Below are 17,144 nucleotides of genomic sequence, written 5' to 3'. Positions count from 1 at the left end.
CTTTGTCTACGAGGCCATTGGGACAGAAGAGGGTAACAAAGAAGTGGATTTGTGAAAGTCTTTATTAAACTTTTTAGGTACATTGATACTCTATTGATAAATTAAAAAAAAAAACGATATTGCACAGAAATATTTACAAGGTATGTTAGCCAAGTGGGTTTTCACCAGAGGTTTAAATCCATATTGTGGGCTATATCACTGATTGAATTTCCGCAAAATGTCCTCAGCTGCATCCAGAGTGGAGTCCTCCTTTAAGAGAAAGAGAGAGTTTGAGTGGAAGGACTGTCATAAAGCAACACTATTAAAAAGAGAAAAGAAAATCTAATTAAGATTAAATTCAATGTCATAAATTGCATTTCGTTTACCTTGACAAAACAGAAGCGGATGTATTTGTCAAACTCCTTGCTGTGCTCTGGACTGTAGAATGCAGAGACAGGGATTGCTGCCAAACCCTGCAGAAAACAAAACAAAATCAAACAATTAAAAGTGAGACAAAACTGTAATATTATTCAAAAAATGCAGTTCAGTATTAACTGAAAGCGATATTTACCTTCTCTTTAGTTAGCCATTTAACAAATCTGAAGTCGTTTGGCTCGTCCACAGAGCTCTGGTCATTGTAGTCCACCTCTGAAGGAAAATAGAAAGCCGAGGTAAAAAATAATAAGAGAGCACAAACCAGAGAAGAAGCAGAGGAAGAAAAGATTTTCTATCAGTAACAGATGCGCATGTTCTTCACTCACTGACAGAGGAGATGTCTGCGGTGATAAAATAGCCTCCCTGTGGCATGATGGGCTGCAAACCCACACTCTCCAGACATGAGGCCAGCTTGTTCCTCTTGAGCTGCAGCATCGCAGGCAGCTGCTGGAAGTAGCTCTCTGGACTCCCAAACACCTCGTATTCTCTCTCAAATCCCTGAGCCACTGCCTCCTGTTACAGGCAGCAATGGATGAGAAGGACAACATGAGCTGCACAGGACTGAAACAGGACATCATGTGCAGAAACATATGTGAAAATTAAGGAATTATTGGGTTTACCTGAGCAGCCGTTGCACAATCAAACACAGACATTTGATGCATGGCTTTGAGACGTTTAATGACTTGCCCAGAGCTGATGGCCCAGCCAACCTGAGAGGAAGCAGGTCGTGATAACAAAGTTAAACAAAGAAGAACATATTACCTGAATATTCAGACAATCTGTGCGTTACCTTCAAGCCTGTCGCACTAAAGGTCTTTCCAGCACTGCCAATAGTGACAGTTCGTTCCCACATCCCAGGGAGGCTGGCTGTACATATATCAATATAATAACTATATCAGTATTGCATCTTTATATTGTGCGTGCATTCTGTCAAGCTCTGTCTGGATCTCACCTATCTTTACGTGCTTGGCTCCGTCATAAGTCAGCCACTCGTACACCTCATCGCTGATGCACAGCACGTCATGTTTGATGCACAGATCAGCGATCATTTGGAGTTCTTCAGTCTTGTAAACCTTGAATGAAAGTGTCAGTCAAATAAGTGAGATGCTAGGGTGCTGTTTAGCTCAGTTGGTAGAGCAGGCGTCCCATGTACAGAGGCTTTGTCCTCGCTGCAGCGGACCCGGGTTCGACTCCTGGCCTGGGGCCCTTTGCTGCGTGTCACTCCCCCTCTCTCATCCTGTTTCCTGTCTTCAGCTGATCTGTCAATAAAGCCATATAAAGGCCAAAAAAATATGGTTGCGCAAACCGTCCAGCTTTAACATTAAACACTTACCTTGCCTAATGGGTTGTTGGGAGTGTTGATAACGACTGCTTTTGTGCGTGGAGTGAATTTGCTGGCCAGCTCCTCAGCAGAAAGAACCCAGTCTCCACTTGACAGGACGGCTCCGCTCGCAGCTTTCTTAAATGTAACAAAAGAAAATAAAAATCTTTAAAAGTTGTTGTATAAATTCAAACAAATGTTACCAAGGCTGTCAAAAGATTGTAAGCATTGTGATGTGCGTGTGTCAACCACTCACCGGCCTCAGAGGTACATACACCGCCTTCCCTCCGGCCATCTTCACCATTGGCTGGTAGCAGTCAAAGAACGGTTCAACAATTATCACCTGAAAGACACGTGCCATTTAAAGCATATCTGTTTGTATTATTTGTGTTTTTAAGGTAATATTAGGAGAAATTCACCCAAAAAAACGTCCTTTTCCAATATGGAACCGGAAGAATAAACCGCACAACAGAATAAAATAGCAACAATGAACCTTTTTGTTTTGAAAACACACCAACATAATTTGTTCACGTCATGGAAAAAAGGAAAATGTTGCATTAATGACATATTCATACCTCATCGCCTTCATTAACCAGCGCTTGAAATGCACAGAAGAGAGCCTGATAAGCTCCAACTGTGACCAGGACGTCTTCTAGAGGATCTATCTCATGTCCCACAATCCTACTGAAGAATTTAGCCAGACTTCTTACGAGAGGAGGGTGGCCCTGAGGAGAGAAATGACATGAGAACTGAAGGTCACTCTCACTGTTTGTTCTGCATCCATCTGTCCTATGAATTCTTCGAACATGAACTAAACATGAGCATGCGTCTCTGACATTTACTGAAAGATAAAACCGTGACCAGGTGTGTATTTCCACTTACAAATGGTCTGGTATATTGGTACATTAACGGTCCTCCACACACGGCTTTACAGAAAGCTTCCTGGATAAACTTTGGAGGAGAGAAGTCAGGAAACCCCTGTCCAAGGTTCACTGCTTTGTAGTCTGCTGCCAGTTGTGTGAATTCAACCCTGTTGGTGCAAAACTGCCCGTCAACCACTGTGATGACATTATTTCAGTTGTCTGGAGTATGAGAAACATCTATGACAAACATCTAGTGGCATGTCTCCAGCCTTTTGAGCCATCTGTACTGTTGCCCTGAGGGTCAAAACACAACAATTCACAATACACTTGAGGATGCAGTTCAGGAGCAGGACGGTGGTTGGGTTTAAACTGCTATGTCTAGCCGATGAAGACATTAATGTCCCGAGCGGTAGAGGAAGGACACAGCTTCCCGACAGGCTTTACTCAGGATTACAAAATCCCAGAGTTTTAACAAGCATGAACACCAAAATTGCTCCTTTTTCAAAAACCTTTTTCTTTCAGTGTGAATGGTTTGAAACACCAAACAGTTTAGATTCCACTAAAGAGAGCAGTTTCTTGACCGTTTGTAGTTTATTGCTCATAAACTCATGCTCAGCACAGGTGTCAAAGTGTCTAAAGTCCACCTGTGTCATTATCACTCACCACACATTTTTGTCCACAGCGTCTGTTCCGCACGCATGTAGTCGTCCTGACATGATTATCGGAGATTTAAAAAGCTGCGATTATCAAAAGAGAAGCACCTGAGCTTCTGCAGCCACCTGCTGATACTTTCTTATTGAACTCTGAGCGTCAAAACATTCAGTCACCTACACCCCACCTTCTCCTGACTGTTTAACCTTTTGTACCTTTATATGACAGAGGTGGAAGAAGTCCTCAGGTCTCCTGCATTCACAATCATACTTCATGAACCTCACCTTGATCCTGGACATTTATGTGAAAATTATCTTAAACTCCTATCTTATTCTCCCAGACCCCTGGCATTAATCAATAGGAGTTTGAACACGGCGAATTATTCATTTTTCCTGCCTACATTTTTTAATTTCAAAATAAGCCTATTAGCTGGAAAACACAATGGGTCCAGATCACATATGCTTACATGCCCCAAGTTCAAATTCGATAACAGTAACACTGAAGATGAAAATGAACACTTAACACTTGATATTCAGAGGAAATATTCCTGCACCTGGCAGAAAAATGGCATTTTGTAATCTCAACAGGGGCAAAAATTCATGATGGCTGTCCATTTTCTTATTGACACTGAGCTTTGTGCATTTAAAATCGTCAGAAACGAGCGCTTAGGGGGAACAAACAACCTATTCAAAGAGCAAAATGCATAAAAGTACATAAACTTGCATAATTTCCATATTTAGCCCCTTAACGCCTATTGTCGCGAATTCGCCTCAAACCGCTTCTATTCAGAATGCAGCTGAGATAGTGCATGTGTGCAATTTGCATCTTACCCACATTTATAACTATTCTATGTGCTATAGTCAAATTAATTATCTCCACTTAATTCAGTCTCTGCTTGAAAGCAAAAACACAAATAATTAATTTTTTAACATAATTGCATATAAATTCAGGCGTCAAGGGGTTAGGGCCTTAAAAAATTACATAAACTATATTTGGCTTGATTTGAAATCTCATGCACGACATGATGCATCAGACATCCAAAGGCTTCCAAGTAAGTGGTGTATACTCGAATAAAGATGAGCAAATGATCAGATACTGATTTAATTGTTTTACACAGCATCCCTGCTTTTTAAAATAGGGGTTGTATCTGGAAATAAGACAACTTAGGACATCCAAAGACTCTAATATACACATTTCCCTTTATAGGCGTGAGCCAAACGCTTGCAAATGAAGCTGTAGAACAGAGAAGAGTAAACCTGATGAAGAAAAATTAGGATTTATTAAAAGCTTTACAATTAACTTTTCATGAGGTTGATTGAGGACAAATATCTCGACTGAGAATCAGTTCTAACATTGAAAAATACTTTGATCATCATTGCACAGGATCATTCAAAAGGATGTTTTTTTCTTTTTTAAACCTGAGTGCTTCACAGTCGCAGTGCAAGGAAATACTGAAAGTGGACGTTATGTTTCTTGTGCCTTTACTGTGACACCAACGTACAACAGAAACACTCAGTATGGCTCATTTAACTGAGGAGGGTACCCAAAATCAGTTCAAGAAGCGTGAGCTTGATTAAATGTGGCTGGACGGGTAACGCTTCACATCACAGGTGACTTTACTGTCCTTTACTCCACTTCCTCAGGATGTCTTCTGCTGCATCCAGGGTGGAGTCCTCCTGCGAGACAAAGAGCGACTGAGTGAGACGGCAGAGACGGCATGGATAAAATTCATTTCAGTCAGCTGAGCTGGAATTTACCTTGACAAAACAGAAGCGAATGTACTTGTCAAACTCCTTGCTGTGCTCTGGACTGTAGAACGCAGAGACGGGGATTGTTGCCAAACCCTGAAGAAAAGAAAGCAAAATCATACAGATAAAAGTGAGACAAATCTGAAATATTCTTCAGTAAATCCAGTTCACTTTAAACTGAAAGCGATATTTACCTTCTCTTTAGTTAGCCATTTAACAAATCTGAAGTCGTTTGGCTCGTCCACAGAGCTCTGGTCATTGTAGTCCACCTCTGTAGGGAAATAAAAAGCCGAGGTGAAAAATAATAAGAGAGCACAAACCAGAGAACAAACAGAAGAACAAAAGATTTTCCATCACTAACAGATGCACATGTTCTTCACTCACTGACAGAGGAGATGTCTGCGATCATAAAATAGCCTCCCTGTGGCATGATGGGCTGCAAACCCACACTCTCCAGACACGAGGCCAGCTTGTTCCTCTTGAGGTGCAGCATCGCAGGCAGCTGCTGGAAGTAGCTCTCTGGACTCCCAAACACCTCGTATTCTCTCTCAAATCCCTGAGCCACTGCCTCCTGTTACAGGCAGCAATGGATGAGAAGGACAAAATAGGAAAAACAAGGCGGGACTTCAGTTGAAATAATGATTGGGCCGTTTGATAGCGCAAAAGAAAGACTACCCTCCACAATAAAACAATGATGTGTTTACCTGAGCAGCTGTAGCGCAGTGGTAAACCGTATTCTGATGGATGGTTTTCATGTGTTTCACAATATGCCCAGAACTGATGGCCCAGCCAACCTGAGACCAGAAAAGGTCATCAAAACTACATGCAGTAAACAAGATGAAAACATTACATAGTCTGTGCACTACCTTCCAGCCTGTCGCACTAAAGGTCTTTCCAGCACTGCCAACAGTGATGGTTCGTTCCCACATCCCAGGAAGGCTGGCTGCACATATATCGATACTCAAATTAATATATTCATCATGCTGTGTTATACTTTGTGGGAATTTTGTCGAACGGGATCTCACCTATCTTTACGTGCTTGGCTCCGTCATAAGTCAGCCACTCGTACACCTCATCGCTGATGCACAACGCGTCATGTTTGATGCACAGATCAGCGATCATTTGGAGCTCTTCAGTCTTGTAAACCTGACAGGGACATGAATGTGTCAGTCAAATAACTGAGATGCTGGCCGGTTGCACAAACCGTTAACATTAAACACTTACCTTGCCTATTGGGTTGTTGGGAGTGTTGATAACGACGGCTTTTGTGCGTGGAGTGAATTTACTGGCCAACTCCTCAGCAGAAAGAACCCAGTCTCCACTTGACAGGACGGCTCCGCTGGCAGCTTTCTGAAATGTAACAAAAGAAAATAAAAACTCTTAGAAGTTGTTGTATAAATTCAAAATAAGGTGACCAAGGCTGTCAAAAATGCATTGTAATGTGTGTGTAAACCACTCACTGGCCTCAGGGGTACATACACTGCCTTCCCTCCGGCCATCTTCACCATTGGCTGGTAGCAGTCAAAGAACGGTTCAACAATTATCACCTGGAAGACACATTTCTGTCAATATTCTTCTTTTTTACAAGTCATTAACCATTAAAAACAGGTCGTGTGGAAAATCAAACATTTACTGGAAATTATATTGGAATTTAAGCATATTTTTGAGCTTTAAAAACATCACGGTTCAAATTTTGCCATTTCTAAGCTTTCAAGATTTAATGTTTTCAACAATTATCCCTGCACTGATCCGTCTCAGGCTGATTTTCATACCTCATCGCCTTCATTAACCAGAGCTTGAAATGCACAGAAGAGAGCCTGATAAGCTCCAACTGTGACCAGGATGTCTTCTAGAGGATCTATCTCATGTCCCACAATCCTACTGAAGAATTTAGCCAGACTTCTTACGAGAGGAGGGTGGCCCTGAGGAGAGAAATGACACGAGAACTGAAGGTCCCTCTCACTGTATGTTCTGCATCCATCTGTCCTATGAATTCTTCGAACATGAACTAAAAATGAGCATGCTTCTCTGACATTTACTGAAAACCGTGACCAGGTGTGTATTTCCACTTACAAATGCTCTGGTATACTGGTGCATGATGGGTCCTCCACTCACAGCTTTACAGAAAGCCTCCTGGATAAACTTTGGAGGAGAGAAGTCAGGAAACCCCTGTCCAAGGTTCACTGCTTTGTAGTCTGCTGCCAGTTGTGTGAATTCAACCCTGTTGGTGCAAAACCAGTCAGATGGCGGTTATGAAAATTATCATTCAGAATTAATCAGCCATAGGTACATCATCAAAAATCATGTCCTGTGATGGTCATATGTTATGGTCTCTGAATGTTAGCTACTTTTTAGCTGGATTGCTGTTTCTTAATACTATACTACATGTTTTTGTTTGTTTGTTTTCTTCTTTTTTTTTTATGCGATTCTTTTGCATAACACCAAAGAGAAGTTGCTGATTTTGAATTTCATGTTGAAATGGACAGAGTGTTTCTTAGTAATGATTTTCTTTTTGCCAGAAGTTATGTAGAGTGCAAGAGTTTTGGAAGCGACAAAAAAACATGTACAAGTTTTAAGATTACCAACTTGAAACTACATACCATCGTATAACAGCATCGTACGATATAATCTGACTATTTTAATAAATTCCAAATGTATTTGAAGGACTTGGTCCCTGGCTGTGTTTCACCCTTATACTCCACCAGTCAGATGATCATATTGCGGGTTGAAATAGGGAAGCGTACTCTTAAGTCACATTGTGTCAATACAAACAGAGACAGACCCGATGATCTGTAAAATCAAACTTATCTTTTATAAATGGACCTGTCAATCATTAAGTCGTGGAAAAGTAATAAATTGTCGCCACGTACCAAACGTTTTTATCCACACCGTCTGTTCTGCTCGCATGAAGTTGTCTTGCCATGATTATCTAAAATACAAGCACATATTCAAGCACAGCATCTATCGCATTGCATAAGTGTCTCTTCTGTTCAGCACAGCTGTACTCACCTTGTGATTATTTCTTATTAAAATCTGTCGAATTACAGTCGAACTTCTGGCAAGATTCCTGATTAATCCCATCAATTTATGATCATCGCTATAAGAGCGCACAGGCCTATATCACCCACAAAGATACCAGTGCACTACTGGTTCCTATGAATGTGTTGTTTTGTCTATTCTGCAATAACTGCAGACATGAATCTCTACGTCAAAATCGAGTGCGCCGGTGAATTGAAGTGCTTGGACCTCCCCTTCGACCTCCTTGTGTTTTCATTTCTACTTCCTGTCTGGGCGGGGCGAGAAACGGCTCAGCAGTAACCAGGATGTAGCACCAAATATGAACAAGTGCATTAAAAACCAGCGATGGCTAAAAGTGTTTAACACATGACTAAACATTTCTAATACAGCCAGCTCAGGCACCACCTATACACAATCTTGAAAAATAAAAATACATATTATATTTAAAAACATAATATTAGCATCTACAGAAGCAGCTAGAGGAGTGATACCACTCTCTGTCTATGCTGGTTGCCTGGCAACCTCAATGCATCAGTCACTGCGCCTAGCAAAGAAATAGTCCGAAACGAATCTCCCAGTAACACTCAAAATGTTGTTTAAACTGTCACATAGTATATGCACAGATTGCAAACAAATAAGATATTAGTGAGCTGGTGTACCAAAGTGATGGCACGTCCCTATTGAACTCCTTATATTTTCCTTCTACCCTCTGTCTCGGCGGAAGGAGAAACAGCCTTGTAGTTACCAGGATGTAACTCTCGCTTTAGGAAAAGCGTTAGTAAACACTGTTTTTACACATGGCTCAGTGTAAAATACAACCAACTAAAAATGCATAATACACGATAGGTGCACAAAATTAACACTAGCATAAATGCTAAAGAAGTAGCTCGAGGAGTTTATATGCTGGTTGCCTGGTAACCTCAAGGTGTTGCAAGACTTTCACTGCGCCAAGCAAAGAAATAGTCCGGCGCCTAACCCCAACGTCAAAACACAAATTGTCTCTTTTTTAGTTCCTATATTTCCATAAAGATTTTTTTTTTTTTTTTTTTAATTAAAAAAACATTTTGTGAGCTTTAGATATGCTGGTAGGTGCTGTTTCCTTGTTTTCAGTCTTTGTGCTATGCTAATTGAGCTACCAAGCTGCTTCAGGTAATGTTTTGGTTGCATCGTATTTAGAGTAAAGGCAAAGTGTTTTATTAATTAGGGGTTTCGCCATTGACCAGTATTGACAATGATAGCTATATTAGACAATAAAATATTGATATTGTTATTAATAGTCTTAAATCATTTATTTTCAATCTTGCCTTGTCATTGCCTGGCAGTAATGTGCCCTAACACCAGCAACCACCCACCATTAAACGGAGAAAGAGGAAGGAGCTGCAGTATTGTTAGCTAGCTAGCAAATGTAATTGCTCTTCTTGTAGTTTATAGTTAGAACCTCTCTCCACCTCCCTTCTCTTGTATTACAAGAGTGTTGTTCATTCCATTAAAACACAGAAAACACACAGTAAACAAAGCAGTAAACACAGAAAACAAAGATGAAATCGACTGATATATTGTAGATATTGCGATATCTTTATTATGAATTATTTTGTCTGTGATAATTTTCCAGGTAAATCTGATATTGTGAAAGCCCTTAGCATCAGTCTTTGCATCTAACCTAAAGTGAATGAGTTATTTTCCCCAAAATATCCAGCTATTCCTTTCTAAAGAAAAAAATAAAAAAAAACACAGGTTGCCATTCATGTTCATAACAATCAATGAAGGACCACATTTTATTGACCGCAACACACATAATATTACTTCTTAAAAAAAAGGAGCAAACGTACAAAATGTGCACTGTTCATATCATGTTAATAAGTCGTACTGCCCGCGAAAAGACAGACTTACTTAGACATTGCCTAGGTTGTTACACAGTCCTTCCTCTAAACTGCGGCCTTTTTCAAGTCCTCAGGCAGCACTCTGCCCTTCTTTCGCGCCCTGTCCTTCTTCTTCTCTGTTTTGGCGTGCTTGCGTTTCTGGAGGTTCCTTCGCCTCTTGTCCTGACGTTGCTGCATCTTCCCTATGATGTTTTCGCTGCGCTGGTTCCAGTTCCTCTTCCTCTGCTCACGCCTCTTCTCCTTCTTCTTCAGCGAGGTGCGCAGCATGGTCTCGTCGTCTTTGATTTTGATGCCCTCTGCCTTGTAAAGCAAGTTGGTCCACTTCATCTTCTCCTCCATCTCGCGGGCCTTCCCTGCGTCTTTCTCCCTCAACTCCTCCAGCTTTGCTTTGCGGGCCTCCACACGACTGAGCAGCTGCTTGTAGTTCTTCCCTGTCAGTGGGGTTATCTGGCCCTTCACACTCTGTTTCTTGTTCCTCTTTTTCTGTATCTTGTCGACATATCCCTCTTCCACCGTCTGCACTGTATTGAAGATGATGGCCGATTCATTTCTTTTGTTTGCCTTCTTTTGGACTGGCTCTTCTTCCTGTTTAATCTCCGGCTGCTGTTCTTGCCCACTTTTTTCAGCCAGTTGCTTCATCCGAAACTCTTTCCTCTTCCTCTTCTTGCGCTCCCGTTCCAGCTTTCGCTTTGCCCGCTTTGCCTGGACTGCCTCTGATGCTGCATCCTTTGGGGCTCCCTGACAGAAGACAAAGCGTTACATGTTAGTTTAACAGACTGACAGATGTCAGATTGTCACTAATGTGTATAAACTGTGTACAAAAAAGTCCCCTTGTGGTTTTCCTTTTATTGTCTGGGCCATCTTTAAATACTGCCTACCTGCCCTCTGGACTCTTCAATCTTTTCATGCAGTCTCTTGCGCAGTACATCTACAGTGGAGAAGTTGGACGCTGCATTTGCTCCTTTGAGTAAGAAAAAACAGGACAAAATCTGACTGTAGGACACATTAACACATTTGTATAACAGGAAAAGACAGTAAGAAAGAAAAATACCTTTAGGCTGCTGCGGTGTAGATATAATTGGGTTCTGAGATTTGGAGCCATTCAGTTTTGCAGAGGCCGGGCCTTTCTGTGCTGCAGGAGAGGGTGAAGACTTCTGTTGGGATTTCGGGTTGGGTTTCTTTTCATCTGAGCTCTTTTCTTTAAAATGCTTCTTTTTACACTTTTTCTTCTTCTTTGGAGGACCAGTGTCAGTTTTACCCTTGAAATAAGCTAAAGACAGAGAACACAACACATATATTAATGGTGACATACGGTATACAAGACACTATAATGTCAGTTGGACTGCCGAGATGCTGCAGTTGTCATTACAGTTACCAGACTAGGAACGTAAACATGCTTTGGCAATGACATCAAACTGGAAAAAGAAAGTTAGTGCAGATCTGATTTTCTGTGACCGAAGGGGAAATGAGTATAAGCTCATACTCATTTTATTTCCGCATTTTCCTCATTCCTCAAGAGACAAAAGCCAATAACAGCTGATAAAAGTCCAACAGATTTAGTGCATTCCTTGTAGTTTCCTTGTAAAACAACCATCTCAAAACCGACTACTATATTAATCTTGCATCTTGACTCCAGGCTGCGAAGAAGGGAAGGAAATATTATCAGCCTGGTCGACTAATTTAGCATTTTTACGATTAGTATCAGTATCAGTGTTTTTTCACTGGACTGCTGATAAAATAAACACACTAAAAATGCAATACTTTGACACAGTGGCAGCATTCTTTAGTTGTGTGGTCTCACTGAATGTCTCATCCACAAGACTATTTGATTGGTTACACATTGAAAGTAATAGCTTATTAACACTAAATAATGAGAAGTGGAATTATAAAGAGCAGAAAATGTAATTTTTTCTCCTTGATTACTAGTAAATGGTATCAGCCCTGAAAGAAGATATCAGTCGATCCTCTCTGGGAAGCACTGGATTAATGAATTCAAAATCGAATTAATGAAATAATTGTTTGTCTGGTTGATGTTGGAACAACACACGTCAATCACAATTTCCAGGAGCACAATGTCTTCAATTTCCCACGTTTTCTTCTGTCAAACAGTCCCAAACCCAGAGATACTAATTCACAGATATAAAACCTGAGAAAAACAGCTAATCTTCACATTTTAGAAGCTGGAAAAGAGAATGTTTTGTATTTTTGCTGAATACAGATTACCATAATTATATATAAGATATGAAATAGTTGATTATTATTTGTTTATATCTACTTCTCTGAATATTCCACCAGAGATTTATCTTAAATACACCAACTACATGAGGAAAAACAGCTTTTTAAACACTGCAGCGCCTCCTTTGGTCAACTGTACTCACAGCCAAAGTTACTACACATAATTGTGTTTTAGATGCTTTTCCACACATGAACTGTAACAGTCACACTTGTACTTAAAGCGCAGAAAATAGTACTTAAACAGAACCGGGTGTAAATTAGCCAACATGATAAGCTAACATTACCGAACGGTCTCTTCTTCGGCTCCTGGTCTCGTTGAGAGAAGACTTTACTTGCGAGTTTCTGGATGTACGAGTCCTTTGAGGCGAGATCCATGTTTGCAAATTAACCTTAAATCCAGCTAAAAGGAGACACGTGAAGGAAGGCAGGAACTCACGGGTAGAAAATATCAACACATTTCTGTACACACGTGGGGGAACATGACGGGGCGGACCGTCACCAAACCGGAAGGTGTAACACGAGAAGCGGTCCCCCTTCGGATCAGTTATGTAGCTGACATTTCGTCGGTTATCTCGTCCAGACTCTCCCAGTTGTTTCGCTGATGTTTTGATCCAGCATGTCTTCCCTGAAATCAGTGCTGGCTTTTTCCACCAGGGCGCTCACGACATTAAAGAAGCAGGTAAATGACTTGTTCTATAATTCATATCTGCGTCTTTATGTTCTAAAGAAAAACTCCACTGAGTGTTGTGAAAGTCATTTTTCTGTGGGGGGGCTGATTTTGTGTTATTGCAGACTCATGTTATTTACATCAAGAGGACTCTCCTCCTGACCAGACAGCCACTCTTCAAACGTGCAGACGGTAAAAACAGAAATATGCTCAATTTGAAGAACATAGTCATGACACTGGACTCACCTTTGTTTATTCTGTTCCTCAACACAAAATGCTCAGAACTCAATGCAAATAGTCCATGGCAATCAATTAAACCAAGAGAGAGACTTGATTTACACAAGTCAAATAATGTATACATATGTTTTATACAGCTATTTTGTGACCATAAGAAGAACACATTGCAATCTATGGTATTTGGGTATTCAGAAAATTGTCCTTAGATTTGTAAATGCCAATAGCTTGTGAAATATGTATATATAAAGTGTGTTAGACAGTTTAAATGTTAATGTGATGCATATTGAATCTTTAAAAAAAATATCAATTCACGTCAACATCAGGTTTAAACTGTCTCATATAGTGCTGAATTGAATGCTATTTTGAACAATCTTGCATGGAAGAACTGTAAGGGTTAACATCCACACATGTTCTGTGTGTTGTGAATTTCCAGGCAGGTTTATTCTCTTCGGGCGACAGCTGAGCTCCACAGGAGCCAGCGCAGAGAAAGCAGAAGACTCTTTGCTCAAATGGTTTCTGCTGCTCATCCCTGCCGCCACCTTTGGCCTTGGAACATGGCAGGTATAAAGCTTATGTACTTTGTGTCTAATGTCGATGTGTCCTTGGTTTGTTGTCGTCGGGGGGACTCAGATGCTTCTTTTGTGTCTCTGCAGGTGAAACGACGTCAGTGGAAGATGGAGCTGATCGCTGACCTGAGGAGACTCACCACAGCAGAACCCATTCCCCTTCCTGTTGAGTAAGTACGCGTGTCATCCATTCAGTACGGTGTTACATTCTCGCACACGCTTAGGATTGAACAGCAGGTCACACAAAGACAGGCTCACATATTTATGATATATATATCCGTCTCCTGTTTTATTAAGCAGATGATACATTTTTAGAAATACAAACATGCAAGTTGGTTTGTAAGATATCCAGTGGCATGGCTACATTTTAGGTCCACAATCAACATTATATATATATTAAAAAAAAAACTGCACTTCACTGACTTAAACTGCATTGTATTTAAACCCTGTCAAGGAAATAACAATAGGCCCTCCTCCTCAGACTGAAGGTGATAATTGTCCTTGTCCTCCCTCAAAATCTGTATCTTTTATCTATTACTGTGCTGATTTTCTCATCATTTTTTTCTCCTTGGATCCTAGCCCTCATGAGCTGAAAAGCCTTGAGTACAGAAGGGTGAAGGTGCGTGGAAAGTACGACCACTCACAGGAGATGTACATTCTGCCCCGCTCTCCGGTCGACCCAGAGAAAGAGGCCAGAGAGGCAGGCCAGTTGTCTTCGAGCGGAGAGACTGGGGCAAATGTCATCACTCCATTCCACTGCACTGACCTTGGGTAAGACAACAGATCAAACGACAGTCGCTCTGGGTTTTTCAGATTGTAAAATAAACCCTGTGCTTACAATAACTGCATCTTCACCTGCAGCATCACAATCCTGGTGAACAGAGGTTACGTACCGAGGAAGAAGATCAGACCGGAGACCAGGATGAAGGGACAGGTTAGTATTCCAGATCACATGCACATCTATTCCTTTTTTATTTGAAAGTACACTCATGACAGAAATTGCGCGCTTACAAAACTTCACTCAAATTCCCATCAGCATGAGGATGAATGGATAACTGTTGGGTGAACTCGCCCTTTAGAGGAAACTGGCACCATAACTTTCAATCAGCCATACTCACATTTGTAAGCATCACAGCTTATTCAGGCCGACTCAAATGAACGGTGATGATGCATGTGTGCAGATGGAAGGTGAAGTGGAGGTGGTCGGGGTAGTTCGGCAGACAGAGCAACGCAAACCCTTCGTGCCGCAAAACGACGTGGAGAGAAACCGCTGGCATTACCGAGACCTGGAGGCCATGGCCAGCGTCACCGGAGCAGAGCCCATCTTCATCGACGCCGACTTGGGTAAGGTCTCGTGATCAGCAAAGTCTATGATGCTCTGTGAATCAACTGTATCACGTGAATGTCTGATTAAACATACAATCCACTCATACAGTCGGTGGTAATTGTTCTTCATGTGTGCAGAAAAGGGAACTGTTGTAATGTGTCTTGTTTCAATTCAGGGAGCACCATTCCCGGAGGACCAATTGGTGGACAGACGAGGGTCACACTGAGGAATGAACACATTCAGTACGTAGCAACATGGTAGGTGGCTCCTTTCTGTCTCTTAAGCTGCTTCAATGCTTAAATAACCCACTCTGTACTCTTCATGGTTATATAGTCACTGAACTGATTTTGTCAGTAATCACTCTTGTTTTCTTAGGTACGGCTTGTGTGCAGCCACTTCCTACATGTGGTTTGCAAAGTTCGTCAAGAAGATTAAAATGTAATGTGACGAACCGGTCGGCCTGAAATGTTGCTGAGCAAACCTGTTGTACTTGATTTGTGCTGCATCGTTCAAAATATGTAAATAGCTGTGGATTATTCTCTGAAACATGTATTTGAGAATAAAATAATATAAATTAAGATTGTGCACGGTTTATTCTTAATTGTTCCATAAAGTGAGTGGGTACTTCTCTACTGAATTGAACATTTCAATAGACATAAGTAAGCTGCTGTGACATCCAACACTTGACCTGACCAGTTTGTTGTTGAAGGCTCATTCAAGTCACTTGTGAATTTACTGAATTAACAGTATGTCAATTTGAAGCTCATGAGGTTTTCTCTTCAATATCTTCATATTAGAAATCACATCTTTTCTTTCAAATGTTTAAAATCAATCTCACCGTTCCTGAATTTGTCTTGCTTCTTTCCAAGAAACTGTGCACTACATTTCTAATTTGGATAACTTGATTTCAATACAAACTCATGGCACTGTAGACAAGTGTATAATTTGCACCTCAGATCACCTGAGTGATCACTATAAACTTTATCCCTAGTTGCAGTCAGAAGAATAAATGCTGTATTTGAAATTGTAATAATTGAGGATGTCTGATGGCAAATCTTCCATGTGCACAATTTGAAAGATTTCCCCACATTACCCTGCATATTTTGCTTAACACTGACCAATATGATATTAGTCCCATAGAACTCAGCATCATTATCAGGGATTATAGTGTTTCCATTATCTGTTGTCAAGAACAGCACGTTATGGTGAATAACGCATAACCGTCAACAGCGGTGTGCTAAACTATATTGACATAAAATCACAGACAGAAGCTTTAGGAGCAACTAAAGTTTAGATTCAAGTTCAGCCAGAAAGCACCAGTGACTTCATGTAAATGAGCTGCAAATATGTATTTATGTTTTAACACATGCAGACAGTGGGAAAACAAACTAAATTAAAGCTGCAAGCAGCGTTGAACGGGCCCTCGCAGTCCACGCGCGTCGGGGCGTGCTGCCGTCGATTCATGCTGCCATTGGGGCTTGCTGCCGTCGGGGCATGCTCGAGGAAGACCTTCCGCCGAGGAAGTCGTTGCTTCATAATTCGATGGACTGCTATTGCCGGTTTGAAAAAATGTCTGCTGAAGTCAGAAAAACTGTCAACTGCTGCATGATTCCCCGGACAAAGACTGAATCGATGCCTCTGGAGCTGGCTGAAGAGAATGTGCACACTAGTCATGATGCAATGAAATAGTTTCAGGAAGAAGCTGAGTATCATCCTCCAGTAGCCTCAGAAACCTTCTAGCTTCTCGCACAGTGGTAGGCTCAATCTCCCCTAATGCTTTCAAAACACTGGATGATGGAGATGTTCCATCTCACTCTGTTTGCTCTTGGGAGTCTGTGTGCCACCACTGTGTCACACACACTGGTTCTCTCTGGAGACCTTGAAAGAAACCCATGAAAGCCAGCCAGGTCAGAGAAGAACTGATTAACTGATGGGATGTGAGATGTCACCTGCTGCATGATGAAATCTGAAGAAGAGGAAGAAATTGCAGCTCATGGGGGAGTTGCTGTTGTGCTTGTCCCTCTGGGGCTTTAACAGCCAAAAGTCCTACATCCAAAATAAGACCATCAGCCGAAAGCAAACAAGATTTCCTACATGTCTATGTATATATTGTCTATGTGAAGTTAAAGTTGTGGGATCAAAATCAAGCTGAAGAGAACTTTTTCTACAGTTCTTCCAGCTGCTCTCCACTGTAGCTATGATGTCACGCATTCTATT

General features: G+C 41.2%; 4 protein-coding genes across 5 annotated transcripts; 1 reads left to right on the top strand and 3 right to left on the bottom strand.

Annotated features, from left to right (window-relative positions):
* Window positions 1-79: 79 nt before the first annotated feature.
* Window positions 80-3,462, bottom strand: LOC115592813 (kynurenine--oxoglutarate transaminase 1-like). Its single transcript, XM_030435974.1, has 12 exons — window positions 3,262-3,462; window positions 2,618-2,765; window positions 2,311-2,460; window positions 1,992-2,078; window positions 1,748-1,873; window positions 1,367-1,487; window positions 1,205-1,281; window positions 1,035-1,124; window positions 741-927; window positions 551-627; window positions 366-452; window positions 80-249 (listed from the first exon to the last, which is right to left on the bottom strand). Exons 1-12 carry the CDS (start codon window positions 3,312-3,314, stop codon window positions 196-198), a joined length of 1,257 nt encoding a protein of 418 aa, XP_030291834.1. The 5' UTR covers window positions 3,315-3,462; the 3' UTR covers window positions 80-195.
* A 969-nt stretch (window positions 3,463-4,431) lies between these two features.
* Window positions 4,432-10,070, bottom strand: kyat1 (kynurenine aminotransferase 1). 2 transcript variants are annotated; one of them, XM_030435973.1, is made up of 13 exons: window positions 9,906-10,070; window positions 7,868-7,926; window positions 7,071-7,218; window positions 6,770-6,919; window positions 6,458-6,544; window positions 6,222-6,347; window positions 6,023-6,143; window positions 5,864-5,940; window positions 5,702-5,791; window positions 5,382-5,568; window positions 5,192-5,268; window positions 5,007-5,093; window positions 4,432-4,925 (listed from the first exon to the last, which is right to left on the bottom strand). In XM_030435973.1, the coding sequence occupies exons 2-13, from the start codon at window positions 7,918-7,920 to the stop codon at window positions 4,866-4,868; spliced, it is 1,263 nt and encodes a 420-aa protein (XP_030291833.1). In that variant the 5' UTR covers window positions 7,921-7,926; window positions 9,906-10,070; the 3' UTR covers window positions 4,432-4,865. The 2 variants fall into 2 exon arrangements, with proteins under 2 accessions (XP_030291833.1, XP_030291831.1); XM_030435971.1 differs by lacking the exon at window positions 9,906-10,070 and adding an exon at window positions 8,007-8,379.
* Window positions 9,572-12,644, bottom strand: surf6 (surfeit 6). The gene is made up of 4 exons (XM_030435975.1): window positions 12,415-12,644; window positions 10,947-11,165; window positions 10,774-10,856; window positions 9,572-10,633 (listed from the first exon to the last, which is right to left on the bottom strand). The coding sequence occupies exons 1-4, from the start codon at window positions 12,503-12,505 to the stop codon at window positions 9,941-9,943; spliced, it is 1,086 nt and encodes a 361-aa protein (XP_030291835.1). The 5' UTR covers window positions 12,506-12,644; the 3' UTR covers window positions 9,572-9,940.
* Window positions 12,640-15,505, top strand: surf1 (SURF1 cytochrome c oxidase assembly factor). Its single transcript, XM_030435976.1, has 9 exons — window positions 12,640-12,809; window positions 12,923-12,989; window positions 13,468-13,595; window positions 13,688-13,770; window positions 14,180-14,371; window positions 14,462-14,534; window positions 14,782-14,944; window positions 15,103-15,184; window positions 15,303-15,505. Exons 1-9 carry the CDS (start codon window positions 12,747-12,749, stop codon window positions 15,367-15,369), a joined length of 918 nt encoding a protein of 305 aa, XP_030291836.1. The 5' UTR covers window positions 12,640-12,746; the 3' UTR covers window positions 15,370-15,505.
* Window positions 15,506-17,144: the final 1,639 nt, after the last annotated feature.

This window comes from Sparus aurata, chromosome 12, assembly GCF_900880675.1.
Source record: "Sparus aurata chromosome 12, fSpaAur1.1, whole genome shotgun sequence".
In the NCBI taxonomy this organism is placed as follows: domain Eukaryota; kingdom Metazoa; phylum Chordata; class Actinopteri; order Spariformes; family Sparidae; genus Sparus; species Sparus aurata.
This window is presented reverse-complemented; position numbering and strand designations above follow the sequence as displayed.